Source organism: Ctenocephalides felis, unplaced genomic scaffold (assembly GCF_003426905.1).
Source record: "Ctenocephalides felis isolate EL2017-DRISC unplaced genomic scaffold, ASM342690v1 CF-g0.4_SCAFFOLD_03570, whole genome shotgun sequence".
NCBI classification, from domain to species: Eukaryota; Metazoa; Arthropoda; class Insecta; order Siphonaptera; family Pulicidae; genus Ctenocephalides; species Ctenocephalides felis.
Genome location: NW_020539724.1, coordinates 24,744,248 through 24,767,013, shown reverse-complemented (window position 1 = coordinate 24,767,013; position 22,766 = coordinate 24,744,248). Strand labels below are relative to the sequence as shown.

At 29.7% G+C, this 22,766-nt stretch overlaps 2 protein-coding genes across 2 annotated transcripts; one reads left to right on the top strand and one right to left on the bottom strand.

Moving 5' to 3' along the window:
• Positions 1–1,232: 1,232 nt before the first annotated feature.
• Positions 1,233–8,820, top strand: LOC113383771 (tubulin beta-1 chain). Its single transcript, XM_026622032.1, has 2 exons — positions 1,233–1,404; positions 7,498–8,820. Exons 1-2 carry the CDS (start codon positions 1,348–1,350, stop codon positions 8,782–8,784), a joined length of 1,344 nt encoding a protein of 447 aa, XP_026477817.1. The 5' UTR covers positions 1,233–1,347; the 3' UTR covers positions 8,785–8,820.
• A 9,738-nt stretch (positions 8,821–18,558) lies between these two features.
• Positions 18,559–22,255, bottom strand: LOC113383770 (NIF3-like protein 1). Its single transcript, XM_026622031.1, has 10 exons — positions 22,086–22,255; positions 21,840–22,023; positions 21,716–21,772; positions 21,570–21,647; positions 19,929–20,145; positions 19,731–19,862; positions 19,303–19,447; positions 19,034–19,175; positions 18,871–18,957; positions 18,559–18,766 (listed from the first exon to the last, which is right to left on the bottom strand). Exons 1-10 carry the CDS (start codon positions 22,170–22,172, stop codon positions 18,582–18,584), a joined length of 1,314 nt encoding a protein of 437 aa, XP_026477816.1. The 5' UTR covers positions 22,173–22,255; the 3' UTR covers positions 18,559–18,581.
• Between the last annotated feature and the right edge of the window lie 511 nt (positions 22,256–22,766).

The window sequence follows — 22,766 nt, the reverse complement described above, 5'->3', positions numbered from 1 at the left end:
AAAATGTTTTTCAAATTATTAAAATCGGACGCTCCGTTCTCTTAAAAACTGAGTTACCGTTTTTGGCACTTTTTGCCCCGTATCTTCGGAACGGCTAGACCTGCCTCAGCCAAAAACTACACAGCACGTCTCTATATCAATACGAATCGAATGTTTTTTAAATTATTCAAATCGGTTGATCCGTGTTCCCGAAATCGTCAACGACAATTTGTATCTGCACACACCTACACATACACATACACACACACATATATACACACATATACACACATATACACACATACACACACATACACACACATACATCCATTTTTTCTAGGGTATGCCAAAATGTTCAGACACCTTTGAAACGTAAAGATATATAAACATTTTCATTTTCGATTTTTTTGCGATTACCTTAACTTACCCTACGAGAAGTTAACTAGTGGTGTATGTCATCGTGCCTTAAGGTAAATTGCTGGAACTTCTCGTACCGTAATAAAATATTCGAAGAATATTAAATGTATTTAAATAGATTATTATAAACACTGCAACTTTTATTATTTGTATTTTATAGGCATAATATAAGATTTAGGTGCTTTTTTGAATCATTTAAATCAGATGCTTAGTTCTCTCAAAAACTGCCAGTTTTTGAACATTTTGCTATGTTTCTCCGAAATGGCTAGACCTGCCTTTGTCAAAATCTAATCACCACTATTCCCCATCATTACGAATCGAACCATTTTGGATCATCCAAATCGGATGCTCCGTTCTCTCAAAAACTCGATTTATATTTTCTGCGCTCTTTGCATCTCCGCAACGGCTAGACCTGTCTTTGCCAAAAACTATTCAGCACATCTCCCTAACAATAGAAATAGAATGCTTTCTGAACGAAAAATTGTATCCAAACATACATACACACATACACACACATACACACATACACACACATACACACATACACACACATACACATATACATCAATTTTTTCTAAGGTATGCCAAAATGTTCAGAAACCTTCGAAACGTAAAGACATGCAAAAAATTGCATTTTCTACATTTTTGGACGATTACTATAACTTACCCTACGGGAATTTAAAAATAATTCGTTCCAAATGTGCAACAATTCTCAAAACCCACCCCTGTCCTTCTCATATTCACCAGTGTATTGTGTCCAATGAGAAGGCTCCGTTGGGCGTGCCGGTGTCTCCCCGACTACAAAAACGGTTGAACCATCGCCAGCCGGCGCAGTCGTTGTTCCGAGCTTGCGAACAAAACAATTAACTCAAGAAAAAGTTAAATTTCAAGTGAACAAGAAGAGATAAATAAATATTTATTAATTTTATTTAAAAGTAATAATAAACAAATATGAGGGAAATCGTACACATCCAAGCCGGACAATGCGGAAATCAAATTGGCGCCAAGGTGAGTTTCCTTTAATGGTAATAATAGTTTCCTTTAGTGATAATAGTGAATTTTAGTGATTTGTGGTGATATGAATTTTGGTGATGATATTGTGAAGTTCAGTGCAGCTTGGGGGTCATTCATTGGAATTATTTAAAAAAATACAATTAAAAATTAATTGTTTCTTCAATGTGTTGTGAAAATATATTTAGTAAATTATCTTAGTATCTTATCCTAGAATGACTCCTAGGACTACCGTCGACTATCACTTTTATGAACTCTATTTACACATATCTTAATTTATATCACTTAATTTTGGTGTGATAAGATTGTGAATGACAAGCGGTGTTATTTGCCAGTGACTTTAATGAAAATCACGTTTTAAAATCCTATATTATTTATTCAAATTATAAATGAGTGTTTATTTAGATGAAAGTTTGTTTGAACTATCTCAAAGCATATATGTAGAGATGTTTTCGAACTCTATTCATTTTGGGTTTGTCTCATTTTCAAACGGTTAAAAATTAGAAATTAGTAAGTATTGATTTTTATCAATGTTGAGTAATTAATTAAGTTATTTTATATTTATATTTTATCTCTATTTAAAAAAAAACTAGCCAAAAATTGAGAAAATTAATTTTATCTCTTATAAATTTATATTTTATTTTTATTTAATTAGTAAAAATGAACTTTTTTTTGTTTTTATCAATGTTGAAAAATTATTTAATTTATTTTAAATATATATTTCATCTCTATTTTTATCTAAATGAGTTGAGAAATTAATTAATTTATTTTAAATTTATATTTTATCTCAATTTAAAAAAAATCTAGCCAAATTTATTTTATCTCTATTATAAATTTATATCTTATCTCTATATTTAATTAGTTAAAATGATTTTTTTTTGTTTTTATCAATGTTGAGAAATCATTTAATTTATTTTTAACATATATTTTCTCTGTTTTATCTAAATATTATCCTGAATTCAATTGTTATTTTTTAAATAGTCATTCAAAATATTTTTTTATCATATGAGATACCTTTATTCATTACGATTCTATATCAATTTATTTATTATATTTTATTAGTATGTATTATTATTTTTATGAGAGTTCGTTTGAACTATTTCAAAGCATATATGTAGAGATGTTTTAGAAATATTTCTTCTCTATTTTCTGAAAAAAAATCTAGGAAATAGAATTTTCTAAATATATAATTTCATAAATAGTTTATCAAACATCCTATGAGAAACTTTATCGTTATTTTTTTAGCTTTTTATATCAATTTATTTATTATTTTTCATTTCATAATTATTATTTTATTATTATGATAGTTGTTGAACTATCTAAAAGCATATAAATAGAGATGCTTTCAAATCAACTCATTTTGTGTTGTCTAATTTTCAAACAGTTATTAGAAATTATTAAAAATGAACTTGTTCATCAATGTTAAAAAAATATCTTTTTTTTAAAATGTATTTTATTTCAATTTTTTAAAAACTATTCTATAATATACGATTTTCTAAAAATATTAAATTCATATTTTATCTCTATTTTCAACTAATCATTATCCCATTTTTTAATTGTATTTTTATAAATAGTTATTCAGAATATTTCATTATCCTTTTATTGATTTTTTAAGCTTTCTTATATAAAATAGTTAATTTTTAATTTAAAATTAATATTTTATTTAGATGAAAGTTTGTTTGAACTATCTCAAAACATATAAGAACAGATGTTTTCAAAATCTACTCATTTTGTGTTCTCTTATCAGTAAAAATTAACTTTTTTGTCAACTTTGATAAACTTTTTAAAATAATAAATTCAATAAATTAAATTAATAATTTATCTCTATTTTCAACCAATCACTATTATTTTTAATCGTAATTTCATAATTTCATATATAGTCTATGAAATTCTATAAAGCTGATTTTTCATGTTTTTGGAAAGATTATTCCAATGAGAAATCTTCGTTAATTTATTGAAGTTTTTTCATATCAAATCATATCATGGTCATTATCATTTTTCTCTGAAGGAAAATCGTTATATATGATTTGGAGTTTTATAAATAAAATGAACTCTACAAATTGTTTATAATATGTAAAACAGTTAATAAAAATGAGAAAACGTTTTTCATCAATGTTGAGAGATGATTTAATTTATATTTTACCTATATTTTCAACTATTGATTATCCTATTTTTTAATGTAATTTCATAATTAGTCAATCAGGATATTTCAATCAGGATTTTCAATTTTCAGATGGCAATTGTCAAAATCCTTCGAAAGAAATCATTATCAAATGATTTCCTATCGTTCATGAAATTAAAAAAATAGTTAAATTGTGATTGAGATGAAATGAAAAGAATTATTGTAATATAGGTTTTAAATAAAGTATATTTTAAACCTTTCCACTCGCGAGTTGCAGAATTAATACGTATTTTGTCGGCGGAGCGGTGGCATCCGAGTGGAAAGGGTTAACATTTCTGAGTATAAATTCACAATCGATTATTTATTTTTTTATCAGATTAAATTCTTGCTACTGCATAGAGATAAATTTATCAAAAAATTAGTAAATTAATTAAAAGTTAGTGAAAATATAGAATTATTTATATATAGTCATTCCTAAAGTTTTTTTCTTAAGATAGTGAAAGCATAGTTGCTACATATATATTGTTAAAATTATTGTGAAGAGTAATTATTGGAATCGATTCTGCCTAATTTTTATCAGCTTTTTATATAATCTGCTGATTATAGAGAACTAATTAAATACACAATCAATCAACTTAATAAAATATTTAATTCAAAAATGATTTTTCTTAATTTCTGCTAGAATTCTGCTTATGTAATACATTTATTTTCAAATGCCTATAATAATAAATACTAACGATGATGATTTTACACTCAAAGACATAAGATTATTGATTTGCGGAATAATTTTCTACAAAACCCTCATAGAGCTTCTTTGAGATATTAACAATTATTTAAAATTTGATGAACCATAATTTCGATAAATATTATACTAAATAATTTATCAAATAAATCATCTTTAATAAGTTGTTTTAGAAAATATGTATTTGTTTAAACAGTGTAAGTACCGAGGAAAATAAATGTTCCATATTCGTTAATAATGTGTTCGAAATTCGAAAATAATTCGAAGTACATCGTTAAAGAAATATACTTAGGATTGTAAGGTTATATCACCACATTATCAATTCATGTATTCGTGGAACTATAATTCAAGTATTTGTGAAATTTTAATATTGATTTTCTGATTTGTATCAGTTTCACAAGATTTTCTCAAGATTAGTACGAATTATGAATCATAGTTGCTTCCAATTTTATATTGTATAATTTTTATCTAAGCTCTGAATAACATTGTTCTAAGAAACAAACGTATCAATAAAATTTAGTTCATTGCGAACATTAAAAAATTATCGGTGCGAATTTGCTTTTGGCTCCGTTACTTGTTTCTTTTGGTAATTTAATTAACATTGAAAAAATGTGACTAGGTTGACACGCGTATAGATTTTTTTAGTTTATTTTAATTATTTGCTACATAAACAAAAAGATAGAGGTAATTTTCAACATAAATAGAGGTTCAAGTTTCTGCAAACATTTTTTTTCGGTTTCACTCTAAATAAACATGCTCAAAGTTATATCAGAGAAGAAAAGAATACATTCTTTTTTATTTATGACATATGTAAAAGTTATATTAACTTATACATATTTATATATATAAATTAAAGTATAATAAATTATTAAATATTAGAACATATCAAATGCAAAAACAATTTTATGTGAATGCAATGGCAAAAGTGGAAATAGTCAATGTTGGAAATTTTAATGATGAAAAGTGACTTTTGCAATTTTATAATTGGCATTGTTTATGTCAACTTTCGTACCATTTGAAGTTGATTTTTTTTCTCGGTTGTTATTTTCCTATTTTCTCTTATTTTTATAGTTCCATTAGCTATTTTTAACATCAATTTTTCTAGTTTGAATATAATAAAATCATTGAAGTTTGTAACAATGGGTAGTATAAAAAAAAATTGAAAACTTTCTTGAGGCACTATGCCACTAACTCCCGTTTTCATCTACATTTTTGTAGATGTATGAAGTATCGATGTTATATGGATGAATATCATGTTAAATAATTATTCTGAATTTGAGTCATCATTTTAAATTTCTGATCTTAATCTATCCTAAAAATAAGTCCTGTGATAATAAATTATTGAAAATTGGTTTAATAACATCCAAAACTTTATCACTCAGAGTAGGATTATTGTAAAACTTTGAAAATGCCAACAAAAAAAATAGATTTCTCAAAACTTATTGATTATAAAAACTTTTTTTATGAATATTATAATTAATTATAAATTTGATATTATCAAACTCTTTCACTCTCAGTGAGAATATGGAAGAGCCCCAACAGATTTGGCTACCTTTAAATTCAACAGATTATACGAATTTTTAGTTCAAAGAAATTTAAACAGTTTTTTTTAAATCATTAATAATTGCACAATCAAAAATTAGGAAGCCATAAGAATAGTGTAGTCAAAATGGTCTACTGAGCTGACCTATGAGGTACATCATTCGTCTTTTGTGAAATAATTAAAGCAAGGCATTGCAAATTAAGGAAATACACAAAATATTTTACTGAAATTAGTATTTTTTGTATCCTTTAATAGAATACATATTACCAACATAAAGGTTCATAGAAGCTACTTGCAAGTTTAAAGAATTATTAGAACTTTCAGAAAAATTTAAATCAGTCAAATTTCTTTTGTTAGTGAATGGTTTCAATCTACCCAGGTCATTGATGTCTGATATACTTGCATATCTAAACCAACGTCACAAAATCGAGAAAATAGTTGCCGTTCATCCATTCCAGAATAATTTTATAATTTATTGCCTGCATTTACAGTTGGTCTCGACGTCTTCCGCGCTCATGCATGATTGTTCTGATCATTAAACACATAACGGTTTGCACTAACTTGCATTATAATTAAAAATTTCGTCTTGAACTCTAAAACACATTTGCCCGTGAATTACTAATTGAATACTGCATACCCGATATGCGAATGAACTGCTTCAATGAGAATTCAATGTACTTACAAAAACATTGGCACTTGGCGTTTTTGTACCAAGACTATGATACGTTAGCGTTTTGCATATAAAATGGTACTGAAACCTGTCAAAATGCTATGTATTTGCTGTGCAATCAGGTGTTTTACACATAAAATATAACTTCACTGATATGTTATTATGCCACATCACAAAGATGCACTTGTAATATCTTTGTTAGGTTTTCTATCTAAAATACAAGATTGCGCAGCAACCACATAGAATTTTGACAGTTTTTAGTACCATTTTATATGAAAAAACGATACATACCATACTCTTGCTATAACATTGGTCTATTTGACGGCTGAATCGTGCCAATACTTTACAAATTACATTTACTTAATATATAATTTTTTTACTGGCTTAATGTGTAATTTTAGAGTTAAAAAATCCATTCTTAAACTTCTTTTTACAAATTCGTATCACCAGATAAGCTTTGGTCCAATTTTAATATTATTGTTATTTTAGGTTTTTCTACATGCATTGATTTATAGAATCGTGAAATCCATTTTGAACAATAACTTTTAAAAACTATTACCATCAAACGCTTTAGACCAATTTTTTTTTAGGTTTTTCGTCTTTTTTATAGAAAATTGATGTAATTATTAAAAAAATGAACCAGTATCGACTATCTCAGATTTCTTTTTCATTTTCTAGAATATTCCAGGATATGTTATGGATTGTCATACTTTTTTATTTCATTTCATATTTATAAGTGTTTATTATACTAATTCTCAGCAGTTTGGAGGCAGCAGCTGCCATTTAGTAGACTTTTATAAATTCAACTGATTTTTTAATTACTTGTAATTTTATATAGCTTCAAATCCCACATTAGATTACTACAGCTATAACTAATTAGCTACACGAATGACGCAGAGTTCACTTCCCAATGTCAATATCATCACCAATATCTATTATCTAATATCATTATTATGATTCTAATATAACATGTAAATAAATGAGGAAGATTACTGAATTTAATTATTTTTTAGTTCTGGGAGATCATCTCCGATGAACATGGTATCGACCCAACTGGTGCCTACCACGGAGACTCCGATCTTCAATTGGAACGTATTAATGTTTACTACAATGAAGCATCCGGTGGTAAATACGTTCCTCGTGCGATTTTAGTAGATTTGGAACCAGGAACTATGGATTCTGTTCGTTCTGGACCATTTGGACAAATCTTTAGACCAGATAATTTTGTTTTTGGGCAAAGTGGAGCGGGAAATAACTGGGCCAAGGGACACTATACCGAAGGAGCTGAACTTGTTGACTCTGTTTTAGATGTAGTTCGTAAGGAAGCCGAATCATGTGACTGCTTACAAGGATTTCAGTTAACTCATTCCTTGGGAGGAGGTACCGGATCTGGCATGGGCACACTCTTAATCTCAAAAATTCGTGAAGAATACCCAGATAGGATAATGAACACATACTCAGTAGTGCCATCACCTAAAGTATCAGACACAGTGGTAGAACCTTACAATGCAACTTTATCCGTACATCAGTTGGTAGAAAATACAGATGAGACCTATTGTATTGACAATGAAGCTTTATATGATATTTGCTTCAGGACTTTAAAACTAACCACACCCACTTATGGAGATTTAAATCACTTAGTTTCCTTAACAATGTCTGGAGTCACCACCTGCCTTCGTTTCCCTGGTCAATTAAATGCTGATCTGAGAAAATTGGCAGTAAATATGGTACCGTTCCCACGTCTCCACTTCTTTATGCCAGGTTTCGCACCCCTCACATCCAGGGGAAGTCAACAATACAGAGCCCTCACAGTCCCAGAACTCACCCAACAAATGTTTGATGCCAAAAACATGATGGCCGCATGTGATCCTCGACATGGACGCTACTTGACAGTAGCAGCCGTCTTCAGAGGACGCATGTCCATGAAGGAAGTAGATGAGCAGATGTTAAATATCCAAAACAAGAACAGCAGCTACTTCGTAGAATGGATTCCAAACAATGTCAAGACAGCCGTTTGTGATATTCCGCCCAGAGGTCTAAAAATGGCTGCTACTTTTATTGGTAACTCCACTGCCATCCAAGAACTGTTCAAACGTATCTCAGAACAATTCACTGCTATGTTCAGAAGAAAGGCTTTCTTGCATTGGTATACTGGCGAAGGTATGGATGAAATGGAATTCACTGAAGCCGAGAGCAACATGAATGATTTGGTCTCAGAATACCAGCAATACCAAGAAGCCACTGCTGATGAAGATGCCGAATTTGATGAGGAGCAAGAAGCTGATGTCGACGAAAACTAAATTGTTTTTCACTTAAATTTTTCACTTGTGTTCTGAGATAATAGATTTTACAAAAGCTTTTCTGAGTTACATGCACCAGATTTATTATTTATTTTATTAGCCATGACAAACTCAATGCGGATTTTTGTAAAGCAACGAATATATATTCCAAATTTAAAAGTTATAGATATGTCTGTTATTCCTTGAACAAAAGACAAATATTTTCAATTTATTTTTGTCAAATCAATGCTGTATTTATTATATTTAATAAATGACAATTTATTGACCAATATTTAAGTACTTTTATTTTATAGGTAAGTATACCATATTCCGGTATGTTAAGGAAAGTTGGAATTTAAAGATGATTTTTAGAAATAGTATAGAAAAGTGAATGAGATAAAACTGTTCTATTCTAGACTTGTAAAATTTTTATTTTGCATCGTAGAACGTCATTTATGGGAATTTCGCTGTTTTGCTGAACTACGGCTTTGTCCTCAATTCCGTGATAAAATTTGCCGACTAACATAATTCCGTACATCGTTTGTGTCTAATTCTACAAATGCTTCGAAGCATACGTTATTGTTCAACCGATTTGAATGGTTCAAAAAACATTCGATTCCTATTGATAGGGAGATGTGCTGATTAGTTTTTGATAAAAGTCGGTCCAGCCGTTTTGGAGATGCAGAGCGAAGAATGTAGAAAATAGAAATCGAGTTTTTAAGAGAACGGAGTATCCGATTTGAATGATCTAAAAAACATTCAATTTGTAATGATTGGAAGAAAAGGTGATTAGTTTTTAGCAAAGGCAGGTCCAGCTATTTCGAAGATACAAAGATAAATATGCAAAAAATGGCAGTTTTTGAGATAACTAAGCGTCCGATTTGAATTCTTCTAAGAACTTTCTTTTCAACAAAATAATTGCTATTAGAAAAAAAAAATTTGTTTTTAATTTTTTATTCAAACTCTTTTTTTTCAAGATTTTTTTTTTTTTTTTTGGTTATCGAAAATAATTCAGATTTTAAATTTAATTTTGCTCTAATATACTTTAAACAAATAATTTCAACTTTGCGATTCAGTTTATATATTTATTTTATTTATTTATTTATTTATTCATAAGCAAGCCGTAATCAATAATAATAGATATTATTTCAGGCTCTTGTCAAGCTTATTCATAGTTAATATTAAAAGGATAGTAATTTTATAATAATCATAGTAGCTGCACGAATTTCGCTTCTGAAAAAAAGAGCTGAAAAAAAGCATTCGAACATTAAATACAATGTTCATCATCATCAAGTTCATCATATTAAAGTCTATTTGACCACCAGTCAAGCTCAAAATTCTTGCACAAGGTTGAAAGTTATACTCATTTAAAACCGTAAAAAATTTAATCTAATAAAATAGCAATAAAAAAAAAGAAAAAAAAAATAAAATAATGGTTGTACAGGCGATCAAATGGTCAGACTACATAGATACAGGATAAGGATTATGCAGGAAAATAGTTATTGAATTCAAATTGAGAAAATTCAGTAATGTCATAAAAAGCTAAGTCTTTAAAAAGTTTAACTAGGGAAGCATGAAATTTTTTGCTGTCTAAGTTTCGGATATTGAGTGGAAGTTTATTCATAAGCTGAATACCTAGACCGTCGATCGTATTGAAAGAGCTGGCTAATTTATATGTGCGCGCCTTAATAAGTTTGTGTCTAGTGTTATAGTTTGAGGAGGACGAAGCCATATCAAAAAGTTTCGAATTGTTTTTGATGAAAGTTAATGTTACCAGCAGAAAAATGCATGGGACAGTTAGAATATTGTATTTTTTAAATATGGGTCTGCAGGAGGCTTTACTGGGCAAGGAAAAATTATTCGAATAGCTCTTTTCTGAAGCTTAAATATTTTAATTAGTTCGGATGAAAACCCCAGAATTGAATGCCGTATGAAACGTGAGAATAAAAGTTGCTATAATAAACTGAAAGTAAGCAATTTAAACCAAGTTTGGGTTTTAGGGTGCGCAACATGAAACATGTTCTAGATAAAGTTGGTGATAGAGAGATAGAGATATGATCAGACCACTTTAAATTATTATTAATATGGATACCAAGAAACTTTGATACTTGCGAAAAATTATGTGTTGAATTATTGATGGTTAAAGAAGTAATATTATTGGATAAACGATTTTTTGTACAAAAAGATATGATTTGGGTCTTATCATTATTGAGAACTAGATTATTTTCACAAAACCATTTCGTTATTTCTGACATAACCACGCTTAATTTATGTTGTAATTCATTAAGAGATTTGGCCTTGATGATAACGCTGGTATCATCCGCAAAAAGAATAAAATCACAAAGATTTGTACAATGAGGTAAATCATTAATATATATGAGAAATAAGAGAGGCCCTAAAATTGATCCTTGGGCACGCCCAATGTACTTGTCAATTTATCCGAAATTATTTGCTCGTGATCGTTATTTAAGTAAACGCTTTGTGTTCGATTAGACAGGTAAGATTCAAATAGTTTGAGCGAACGTCCGCGAATACCACAATTTTCTAATTTGTCAAGAAGTCTTTGATGAGAAATACTATCGAAAGCTTTGGACAGATCGCAAAATATCGCAGTACAATATGTGGCTTCTTCGAAGGAGTCAATGATGTTATGAACTAAATTATAAATTGAGTGGGAAGTGAATGGTTCTTTCGGAAACCATGCTGATTCTTGAACAAAATATTATATTTATTGAGAAAAGACGTTAACCTAGTATGCAAGATTTTTTCAATTATTTTATCGAAAGAGTTCAAGAGGGAAATGGGACGGTAATTATTTATATCGTCTTTATTATTTTTCTTATGAAGTGGAAAAATCTTTGAATGCTTGAGGTGGGATGGAAATATTCCTTCATCGAAGCATTTATTTAAACATAACATAAATTTATCTATGAAAAAGGGATAGAATTCTTTAAGAATAAGACTAGGTATCTGATCCGGACCGCTGAACTAGTAACTTTTATCGATAGAAAGGTTTGCTTTAGTTCTTCTAAATTTACAGGATAAAGAACGAATGTAGAATTATTTCGCGCGGATAAAGATTTAGTCGAACTAGTGGTGATCGAGTTGATTGCGCTTGTTAATTTAGACGCTTCGGTGACAAAAAAGTGATTAAATTTATTAGATATGACTACCTTATCAATAATCTTGTCGCCGTTAATTGTAAGACAATCAATCTGTGAAGATTTAGTTTTCGTGTTGATTTCCGAGTTAATTAAGGACCAAATTGTTTTCTGTTTATTTGCTGAATTAAAAATCAAGTTTTCGTTGAATTTGATCTTCGCTAAATTGATTAGATCATTTAAAGTTGCCCTATATTTCAAAAAATAAATTATAAAAGCCATGTTATTATTATGTACCGATAATCTCTCAAGAAATGCTAATCTTTTAAGTGAAATTCTCAACCCTTTAGTTAGCCAAGGAGTTGAAGTATTATTTTTTGGGCAAACGGTTTTCTTAATGAGAGGAAAAGCTTGATTGAAGTTGAATAAAAATGTAGAAATAAAGTTGTCGAACATTGTATTTGAGTCTTTGGACTTGTTAAGCAAGGTCCATGATTCCTTTTCCAAAAGACATTTGAAAATCAATTTATTTGATTCATCAAAATAACGTTTGTGTAAGATAAAGGTAGATTTAAAAGTTGAAAAATTACAAAAATTTAATAATATGCCTCGATGGTCTGAAAGAGTGGTATTTATAACACGTGAATCAAAGTCTTTTAAATTGGTGAAGAAATTATCAATGCAAGAAGAAGATTGATGCGAAAAACGAGTAGGTTCATGTATAGTACGAGTTAAGCCAAAAGACTGCATATTCAAATTGAATTCAATGGATGGCTTCGATTGCTTATCAAAGTGTATATTAAAATCGCCGCAAACAATGATTTTGGAATATTTATCAAAAAGGTTATGAATCAATTCGTACATCAGCGAGATGAACATATCAACATTCTGGTCAGGTGATCGATAAACGCATATAAGACACACGACGTCATTTGAGAGATTAATTTCAACAGCACAATATTCAAAAAGTTTTTCTACTTGAAGAGTATTAGTATAAACGGGTTTAGAACGAATAAAATCACTTACAAAAATGCACACACCTCCGTGGCCATATTGAGTTTCGACAGAAATGAGAAGATAAATTATAACCTTTAATTTTAATTAATTCAAGATCCGACTTATTTAACCAGTGTTCAGCAAAACATAATATTTGGGGTTTATAATTATCTATAACTACTTCTAATTGATTAAGTTTATTGGATAGTTTTTGTATGTTTTGAAAAATAATTGCAAATTTGTTATCAACTTTAGGCACGAAAGGAATTAGAAACCGAAGGTTTCATTCCCGCCACAGCCTTGACACTTAACAACTCGTTAGCTAAAACCCTACATAATTTTCTTTTCCCGTTGAAAAGAAAATGTAAGCCATTGTTGTGCCCGCTGCACAACACTATATTCCTATATCGAATACTCTATTAGTATACACACCACCAGCTAGGACAGGCGAAGGGTATCGGAGATACCCGAAGATTTCCGAAGGAGATAACCCTATGATGCACATGCGATTTTCGGTCTCTTCTTGGCAACTAGCGGCGATACTAAACTACCAAATTCAATTAAATACAAACTACATCAAATATTCATTCAAAGTGTTCTATTAGTATTAATAAATTATTTTATAAGTCAAAAGGACTTTCTTGAGTTTGAATTTATAATTATATATCCTCGATATAATCTCCGCTGAAGGCAACTACACGCTGAAATATTTCATTGTTAAAGCAATGAAATATACGAAGCACAACATTGGTGGCGAGCGGTAAAATCCAACACAAAAACAGGCCTGGAGGATCGAGGAAAACACAGGAAAGTAAGCTGGAAAACAAAGCCAAAAGCAAGTAAGCCTCCTAGATTACTCTATATTCGACGCACGCGCGAACCTGGCCGCCATCTTGAAAACTTGAAACCAAGCGACGCGGTCGGACGGCGTCTTCTCTATACAGGCAAATTCCACTACAAAAAGGACAGAGTAACAATAATTTATAGTTTTCTTCCAAATTTTTAGACACCAATTCTAGATTTAAGTATCGCCGTTTTTTTTTTCACAAACCTTTAGAAAGATTATTTTTTTTACAAACCTTATTATCAAATCTATACTATCTTTTAGAATACTTATATTTACTATTTTTAGATACATAATTTTATATGCTGTGTGTTTAGACTAATTATACTATTTTATTACTATCCTTTAGATTAATATATTTAAGAATTTTATATGCTATCTTTTTAAATCACAAATTTATATACTATTCTTCAGATTTTACAAATTCTTTTCAATATTTATTATCTCTATATTTTATATTCATCTATTTTTTTCATGTTACTAACTCCATTTTGTTTAATATAGAGTAAATGTTCAAATCTCGTGATGCAGAAAACTTCTTGCTGCCGCAACAGAGTGTAATAAGCAGATCAACTGATTCAATATTTGAGACCTACCTATCTTTCGAGTCGACGAACAAAAATCTCGGACCAAATTTAGTAAGTTCAGTTTTCAATACTACTGTAGTCGTCTCACCTAAATCTATATCCTTTTCTAAATTTTCATCTGCTCCTTCTCTCTGTTTTCCATCTCCTAATACTAACCTTAAAATGGCAGAATCTTATGCATTAACATTGCACCGAGCAATGGACATAATTAAAGTTTTTGATGGCTCCGATAACCAAAAGTTATCTCCATTTCTTAATTTTTTATCTTATGTTTTTGAGAGTACTGATCCGAAGGATCACTCGGCTCTCATAAAATTTATTTTATTTACAAAATTAGAGGGGAAAGCTCTTCAAGCTACCCAATACAAGTCTATAAATTCTTTTCTCGAATTAAAAACTTGCTTGGAGGAGACATTTTTCGATATTAGATCTGTAGCCTCACTACAGATTGAATTTAATAAAATTTATCAGCATTCAAATGAGGACGTACAGTCCTACTCTATGCGTCTGCAGGTTATTTTAAGGCAGCTGATAGATGCCACGATTAAGAAAAAGAATAACCCTGCAGCTAATTCATATTATACTGACCTCCTCCAAGACCAAGCACTTTTATGTTTTTCAAGAGGGTTTACACCCTAAACTTAAAATTGTAGTTAATTGTAAATCTCCTCAAAGTTTAAACTCTGCCATTTCCATAGCTATCGAGGAGGAGATTTCTTTAAAAATGTCCAAATCAAGTTTCTCCCGTTTTGAGAAACCTTTCAAACCTACTAACCTTTCATATAATTCAACTAATCTCAAACCTTTCAATCCTTTAATACCTCTCATAATTCCTTCGATCACAACCTACCAAGACTGAGCTCCTTAATTGCAACTATTGTAAAGGCATTGGCCACTTAATTAAAGATTGTCGAAGGAGACTTTATAATGAACAGAATCGTTCCAAAATTAATAATATAGAAATTTTAGATAACAAACCTTCCACTTCTTCTACTCCCGAAGAAATTGTTAAAGCTAAAGACTTTAAAATATCCAAATTTCCTGTCTCAATACTACACAAAGCCTTCCCTATATCAATTTAAATTTCCTCGACACTAGAAACCTAAAATTAATCTTCTCGTAGACACTGGTGCTGAAGTCAGTGTCCTTAAACTTTCTAATTTGGATGATGATACTAATCTTAATACTAATAAAACTGACAAAATCAAAATTACTTGTGCCTCAGGGCGTACTGTCGAACTATAGGGACAGCAAGTTTCAAAATTTTATTGGGGAATAAAGTAATCACCCACAAATTTTATATTGTTTCGGACAAATTTTATATAAGGGGTGATGGGATACTGGGGATAGATTTTTTAAATGCTTACGGGGGTAATATAAATTTTAAAAATTCAAACTTAAATTTTAACAATTCCATAACTATTCCTATACATTTTCCATCCCTTTCCACCCCGAATCCAAAACCCAAATCTAATATTAATTCATTTTTATTACAAAATTCCAATCCTAAAAACACTATCAAACCTCCAATTTCTAATTATAATAAATCTAATAAAATTTTAAATAGTCAATGTAATAATTTCCACATCTCTACCTACTTTAAGAAACGTTTAGAAAGATTTTATAACAACCCTTCTAATCCCAATCCTCAACTTTCTAAACGTCATTCCAATCCTTATGACGACTATTTGAGTAAATATAAATTTTTAATTCAACCTTTCGAACATAACTCAGACTCAGCTGTGAATCATACTCTGTTGCGAAGCAAGAGGTGAGTAAATGTTCACACTTATAAATTACAAATTTTTATAGATTAAGATTTTTTATTGATTATATTTTCTAATTATGTCTTGTTATAAGTTCTATTTTTCTTTACTATTTCAATTATTTCTAATATTATCTTAATCATTTTGTGTTAAATGTTTGTCTATTTCCAGACTAATATTGTTATTTTTCTATATATTTTTGTTATAAATTATATGTTTTTAATATTTTCTCAATTCTTTGTGCTTTGTACTTACAAATTTAACTATTCTCAATGTTTTTCATATTCATTTTAATGTATATTTTATATTTTCTATATTTTTCTCATTTTTGTATTCCTAATATTCTAGATGTTCTCCTTATTGATTATATTTTAACATTTTTCATTCTTTATACATATATTGTGTTTGATGTTTTCTGTATTCTAAATTTATAATATTTTCATTATTCCTAGTTGTATCTTAACTATGTGTGTATGTAATATCTTCTCTATGTAAAAATCATGTTCTATATTTTATAACTGTTTTATAATATTCTGTGTAAGGGCATCTAAAGCTCCTCCTTTTTTCTTAAATTTCTATGTTTTCTATATTTCGTTTAAAGATTATAGTTTTAGTGTGTTTTTTTTTTGAAATTGGTGTCTAAAATTAGGAACAAACTATAATCTTTTTCTAAGAGGGGAGGAATGTTGTGCCCGCTGCACAACACTATATTCCTATATCGAATACTCTATTAGTATACACACCACCAGCTAGGACAGGCGAAGGGTATCGGAGATACCCGAAGATTTCCGAAGGAGATAACCCTATGATGCACATGCGATTTTCGGTCTCTTCTTGGCAACTAGCGGCGATACTAAACTACCAAATTCAATTAAATACAAACTACATCAAATATTCATTCAAAGTGTTCTATTAGTATTAATAAATTATTTTATAAGTCAAAAGGACTTTCTTGAGTTTGAATTTATAATTATATATCCTCGATATAATCTCCGCTGAAGGCAACTACACGCTGAAATATTTCATTGTTAAAGCAATGAAATATACGAAGCACAACACCATGCCTGGTGTAATCGGACAAACCAACATGCCTGTTGACATCAAGAATCCGAAGATTACTGAACTTTCCTTGACCGTAGTCTCGGTTGATCCAGAAATTGGCATCGGAAATCAGCCCGTTGCAACGCACGTCGTCGTATCTGTACGGAATTGTCATCAAACAAAGGTTTGTCTTTTGACATGAACGACGAGCCTTTTCCAAAGCACTACGAATAGCGTAATTGGACGAATCGTCATTCGTTCCAGCCAGAACAACAACATGGTCACGCGGACCAAAGTCAGATACCAGACTCTCGATATCCCCAACCACGCCAGCAAATCCGGCCCCCGGCTTGACTATGCTGAATATATCAAATTTTCGTCCAAGCAATTCTCTCAAGCATTCTGACCACCCTCTGCCGTGGCTGTCGGAAAGGAACAAAATTTTACTGTTCTTAATAGAACCTAACAAATCATTATTAACGCGTTGCTCGAGGTGCTTTGCTTTGGACTCTAATTTGGTAAATTCATCCCTAAGCTGTTTCAAATCTATGTTCCGTTTTTCTATTAAACCAGATAACTCATTACAGAGTTTTGAAAAAGAACGTGAAAATGTGGACGACTCTTTGAAAACTGAACCTGAAGAGCTCATATTTCCTAATACGGAACTGACACCAGTAATCCTGAGCTGAAGATTCTGGTTCCCTAACTTAACCTCAGACAATTCTTTTGTCAGCCTATCAATTTTAATATCTCTCTCGTGAACAAGAGATTGTAAATGAAAACAATTTGAGCAAAGAACAGTAGAATTTAAATCGATTGAGTCGTCCAAAACTGAGACACTTGTATCTAAGGACTGACTTGGCACTTGGCTCCGTGTAACAACCATTTTGAAATATTTAATAAGAAATAAGTAAACTAGAAAATGAAACTAAATAAATTGAGTAATTAACTACTTAAAAAAATTCGAATAAAAAGATAAAACGATATAAAATATTTAAATAAATTCACAAATCACAAATTTAATAAACTTTTTAATAAACTAATATATCTTGTAAATATTAGACAATGTTACAATATTTATAAAAAACTATTTAATATTCCTCGATCATTCCGTTACGGTATGGGAAGTTCCAGGTATTTGCCTTAAGGCACAATGCCATAAGCCACTAGTTTTTTTTATTGTATTGCCTTGATAAGTGCACTTGAATAAATTATCAAAAAGTATGCTTATTAAATAATAAATTCAAACACTCATAAAGTAGTTACAAGTGTTTGAAAAAAAAAACAAAAGAAGTTTGAAGAAGAAAAACAAAAACTGAATTAAAGTTGTTATTAACAGTTATTATCAATATTATTACTGAATACTTAAACAGCCTTTTTGAATAAAAGATGTTTTCATTATTGTTATTAATATAAAATTTATTTCTCTAGAAATATATCATTTATTTATTCAACAAAAACAAGGTACAACGAATAAAATAAATTAAACAGTTATAAGAGGGTCTCTATCTGTTGCCGAAACTGTTACAGATATCTCTTCGTTGAACGTCTTTTCTAATATAGATTTGAATTCCTTCAAAAAACCTCGCTCTGAATCACTATGATTGCAAAGAATTACATGCTGTCCATTCTGAGCTGCATTTAGAATATCATGATGTTGCATTTCACCTGAAAGTGGTAATAATATGTTGAAAATAATTCATATTTATAAATGAAAGTGTTTCATAATATACAAAGAATTTATCAAAAGCTTATCAAAAAAAATTATCTACCAGTTAGAAGTAAATCTGCTTCAGTTACATTTTTAAAAACTGAGGTTCCAGATCCAGCACAAACTGCTACAGAAGATATAGTGGAATCTGCAATTATGAATGATTTAATTGAAGAAAATACATGGTTACCTTATGTGTTATAGAAAATATTCTGTACTCTTACCCATTGTTTTGCCTGCAGCCAAAGCTAATCGTACATGGGGTATATTTATTTGAGCTTTGACTAAATCTACTGCTTTTTGTATAGATATAGAATTCTTTAATTTACACAATCTACCAGCTCCAGTTGACGGATCAATATTTTTCTACAAATTTCAATTTATAAAAATTAATTTATAACTTAATAAGTAATATTGCAAAATTAATTTAATATAAAATACTACTATGAATGGTATGATTATAATTACAAATAGATTCAACCATTTTTCTTACAATTATAGGCATAGATGTTTCAATTTCAAACGCATTCGCTAGCCAATCATTGACACCTCCTTGAACACAATCCCAGCTTGTATGTGGGGAAAACACGGCTATCCTATTTTCTAAGCAAATTGCTGTTATACGTTCTTTCCAAGTCCTAGAAAAAAAATAAAATTCATACTTAGTACTCCTGAGTATATTTTTATAATTCAGAACATTAAGTTATTATACTTTAGACACACATTTGATTTCAAATAAGTGTTTTAGACTTTGAGAATTTTTTTGTTGACAACAAAGGTTTTTATCACATTCAAATATTTACCTGCCGAATAACTTTAACTGAATCAATTAATATTTTTAAAAAACTATAACCAAAATATATACACTGTTTATTAATTAATGTTATATATTTTATTTAAATATATTGTTAGCATTATTACCTCATTGTGACAGATTTCAATGGACTAAATATTGAAGGATGGTATGTAATTATCAAATTAGCAGCTAATTCGATAGCTTCTTGTACCACCTCTTCTGTAAGATCATTGGTCAGAAGTATCCGTTGTATCGGCCTGAATTAATGAGACAAATTTTATTATTAGTCTATATATATAGATATATATCAGTAATTAATTTACTTGGGAGTAGCAGGTTCTATTAGTAATCCAACATTATCCCATGATTCGGCCAAAGTGAGAGGTGCGAAATCATTCAATTTTTTTATGACTTGTTGTAAACTTGGAATTTCACTCATGATGTTTGGATTGTCATAAACTGATGCAAATCTCTGACAACTTATTCTCGGTATTTTGTAAATGCTAGTACATTTACTTGAAATAGATCTCAATGATCTCACTGGAAAATAAGAATGTATTTATTATAATGATCCCATTTCGAAAGTTCATATTTCACTATTTATATTATATATTCAGGCAAAATAAACTTAAATAAAATAAGTATTAAGTACGTTAATTAATGAATAACTAGCTTTCTATTTCCTTGGAGCAAATAAAGTAATTATGATTTAATACCACTTCGTAAACACATTTTTCAAATACAGTACAATATTGTTCTATATTTAAAATTTAGTGGCATCTTTATCAATTTATATTACATGAAGATCTGTTCTTTATAATTATTTTATTATATACTTCAATTATAGTTACATTTTCTAAAATATTGTTGTAGGTCAAATATTGATTTTATAGGTTAAACATTTAGTAAATAAACGGATACATTTCTCATTCAAAGAATTATTATATATGGCAAAATAAATACAAACTTACAAATGTAAAGACAATAAATTCAAATGTAAATTATAAATATTGCAATCTAAATAAAATATCTCAAAAAATAATAAACAATATAGATTTGGCATTTAGCATGATCAAAAACTTACTTTAGGAACAATTATTCCACGAATTTATTATTAATATATTTAATACATCTTACAGATACTGTTTTGGGGCAATAACCTCATCTATATAATTATTATATTGTCTAGGTTATCTATAGCAAACAGTAGATGACAGCTTATTTTCTAGCAAAGTATTTTAATGGGAGTGACTTGTCGACGTTCATAAATATAATGTTGGTGATCAATTTTAAAACTTTGATTCTTGATTACTAAATTATTATAATATTACAGCATATTCCATGAAATTTGATCCATTTTGCGGTTTTTGAAATAAACATTATTAAATTATTTGAATTCCTGCAAAATTACCTTACAGTAGTACCAACTATTTTCTTTCAGTGACGTATGAAAACATTATCCATGTATGTTTATCTATCTATGACATTATCATTCCTGAACAATACATAACCTAGACAATAATAAAATATAATATTTATAAATAATCTGATTCTAGTTCTGGTTATTCTGGTTAGTCTGGTTATCTGGTAATATCAAAATATTTCAAATACACAATTTTTAATTGTGTTATTAAAAAGTGTGCAAAGTATAGGAGTTGCTTTGAAATAACCTTAGATTATTTTGAAGCTAAATTCGCGTTTTCTTTATTTAATAACAGAATATAAAGTGCAAAATGTAATTGGAAATAAATTTTGCTATCTTTTCTATGCCAAATATTTCAATATGTGAGTTTCTATCAACCGTCCAAAGTTTGATGTTTGATCCAACTAGTAAACAAATTGTTTTAAGTTCTGAATTGTTTGAGATCAAGATAAGAAAAAGTTGTGTATATGTATGTGAGCCAAAAGATGCCTTGTTACCTGTTACCATAATTTATATAAATATGCACTTGATATTTAATTACCTAAGATAGGATCATCTTCCTCCAACAATCGGTATGCCCCTGCCTTAACTTCACTTTTTCGAATTGATATACCAAGTTCTAAAAATATACTAGTTTTTTAAAATCTATGCATCAATCCATTATATAAACTTCATTATTATACTTACGAAATCTTTTTTTATCCATGAGACAGTTTGCCTCCAGGTAAGGGTCCCCAACGAATCCTTCAAATACCAAGGCAAATATTAATTTGACATAAGCAAACTATTATTAATGCATTATAGAACATACCTGGCATATTTAAGGTCGGAAGTGCATGAATTTTTAAATTTGTTCTTGCATTTTTTGCAAGGTGGTTTACTTTGCAAATGTCTGCGAAATGAGCGTCACAGATATAGCGGGAAGTGTTACAATGCAAAGGAGTCAAATCGTCCAGTTGCGGATTATTTGCCCTTCGCACCCAAACAGCAAACATCTAGAACATTTTCCTTATACGTTACACATTTTCATTATATAAACATAATACGTTACACATGCCTGATCATTTTTTGCCGGAAAGATGTGCATTCCTACTCCCTCAGTCTTTTTTGTGTTGTGACAGTTTGGCACGGAACACTTCGACATACCAAATTTCTTTTATAAATGTTTACTTAAACACAGTTAATAACCAACGACACTCGTTCACAAACTTATAACCAAAAACGAAAGCAAATGCCGATCGAATATTTGAAAACTGTACAGGTTTTCCCCAATTTGAGCGAACGATTTATAGTTGATATTGACATACACAGGGCACAGCCATCTGTATTTAACGCGATCAATGAACTAGCTGCCATCTGTGAAAGAAGATGTACAGTACTCCTTGCTAAAACCATAGATATGGGAGTAAAATAGATCGCTATGTTTGACTTTACCTTTATTTTAATTTACCACTTTAGTTATAGATGGCAACACATGCACTTCAAGTAAATTAACCACTCGTATTACTTCTAGATTTGTTTACGTAATACCCCCGTTTAACGCCGTATCGTTTAGCGCTGTTGTGGTTTAGCGCTCTTTTATTTCAACCCAGGTTTTGAAGGGATAAATTAGAAAGATGTCGTAGAAATAATTCAAGAAGCAGCGCAGTATTTCTAATAGTGCAGTAACGGAGAGGAAAAAAGGGTATAACCTCTGAATTTTTTTTATTGTGCTCCGAATTGAATGAAATTTTGGAAT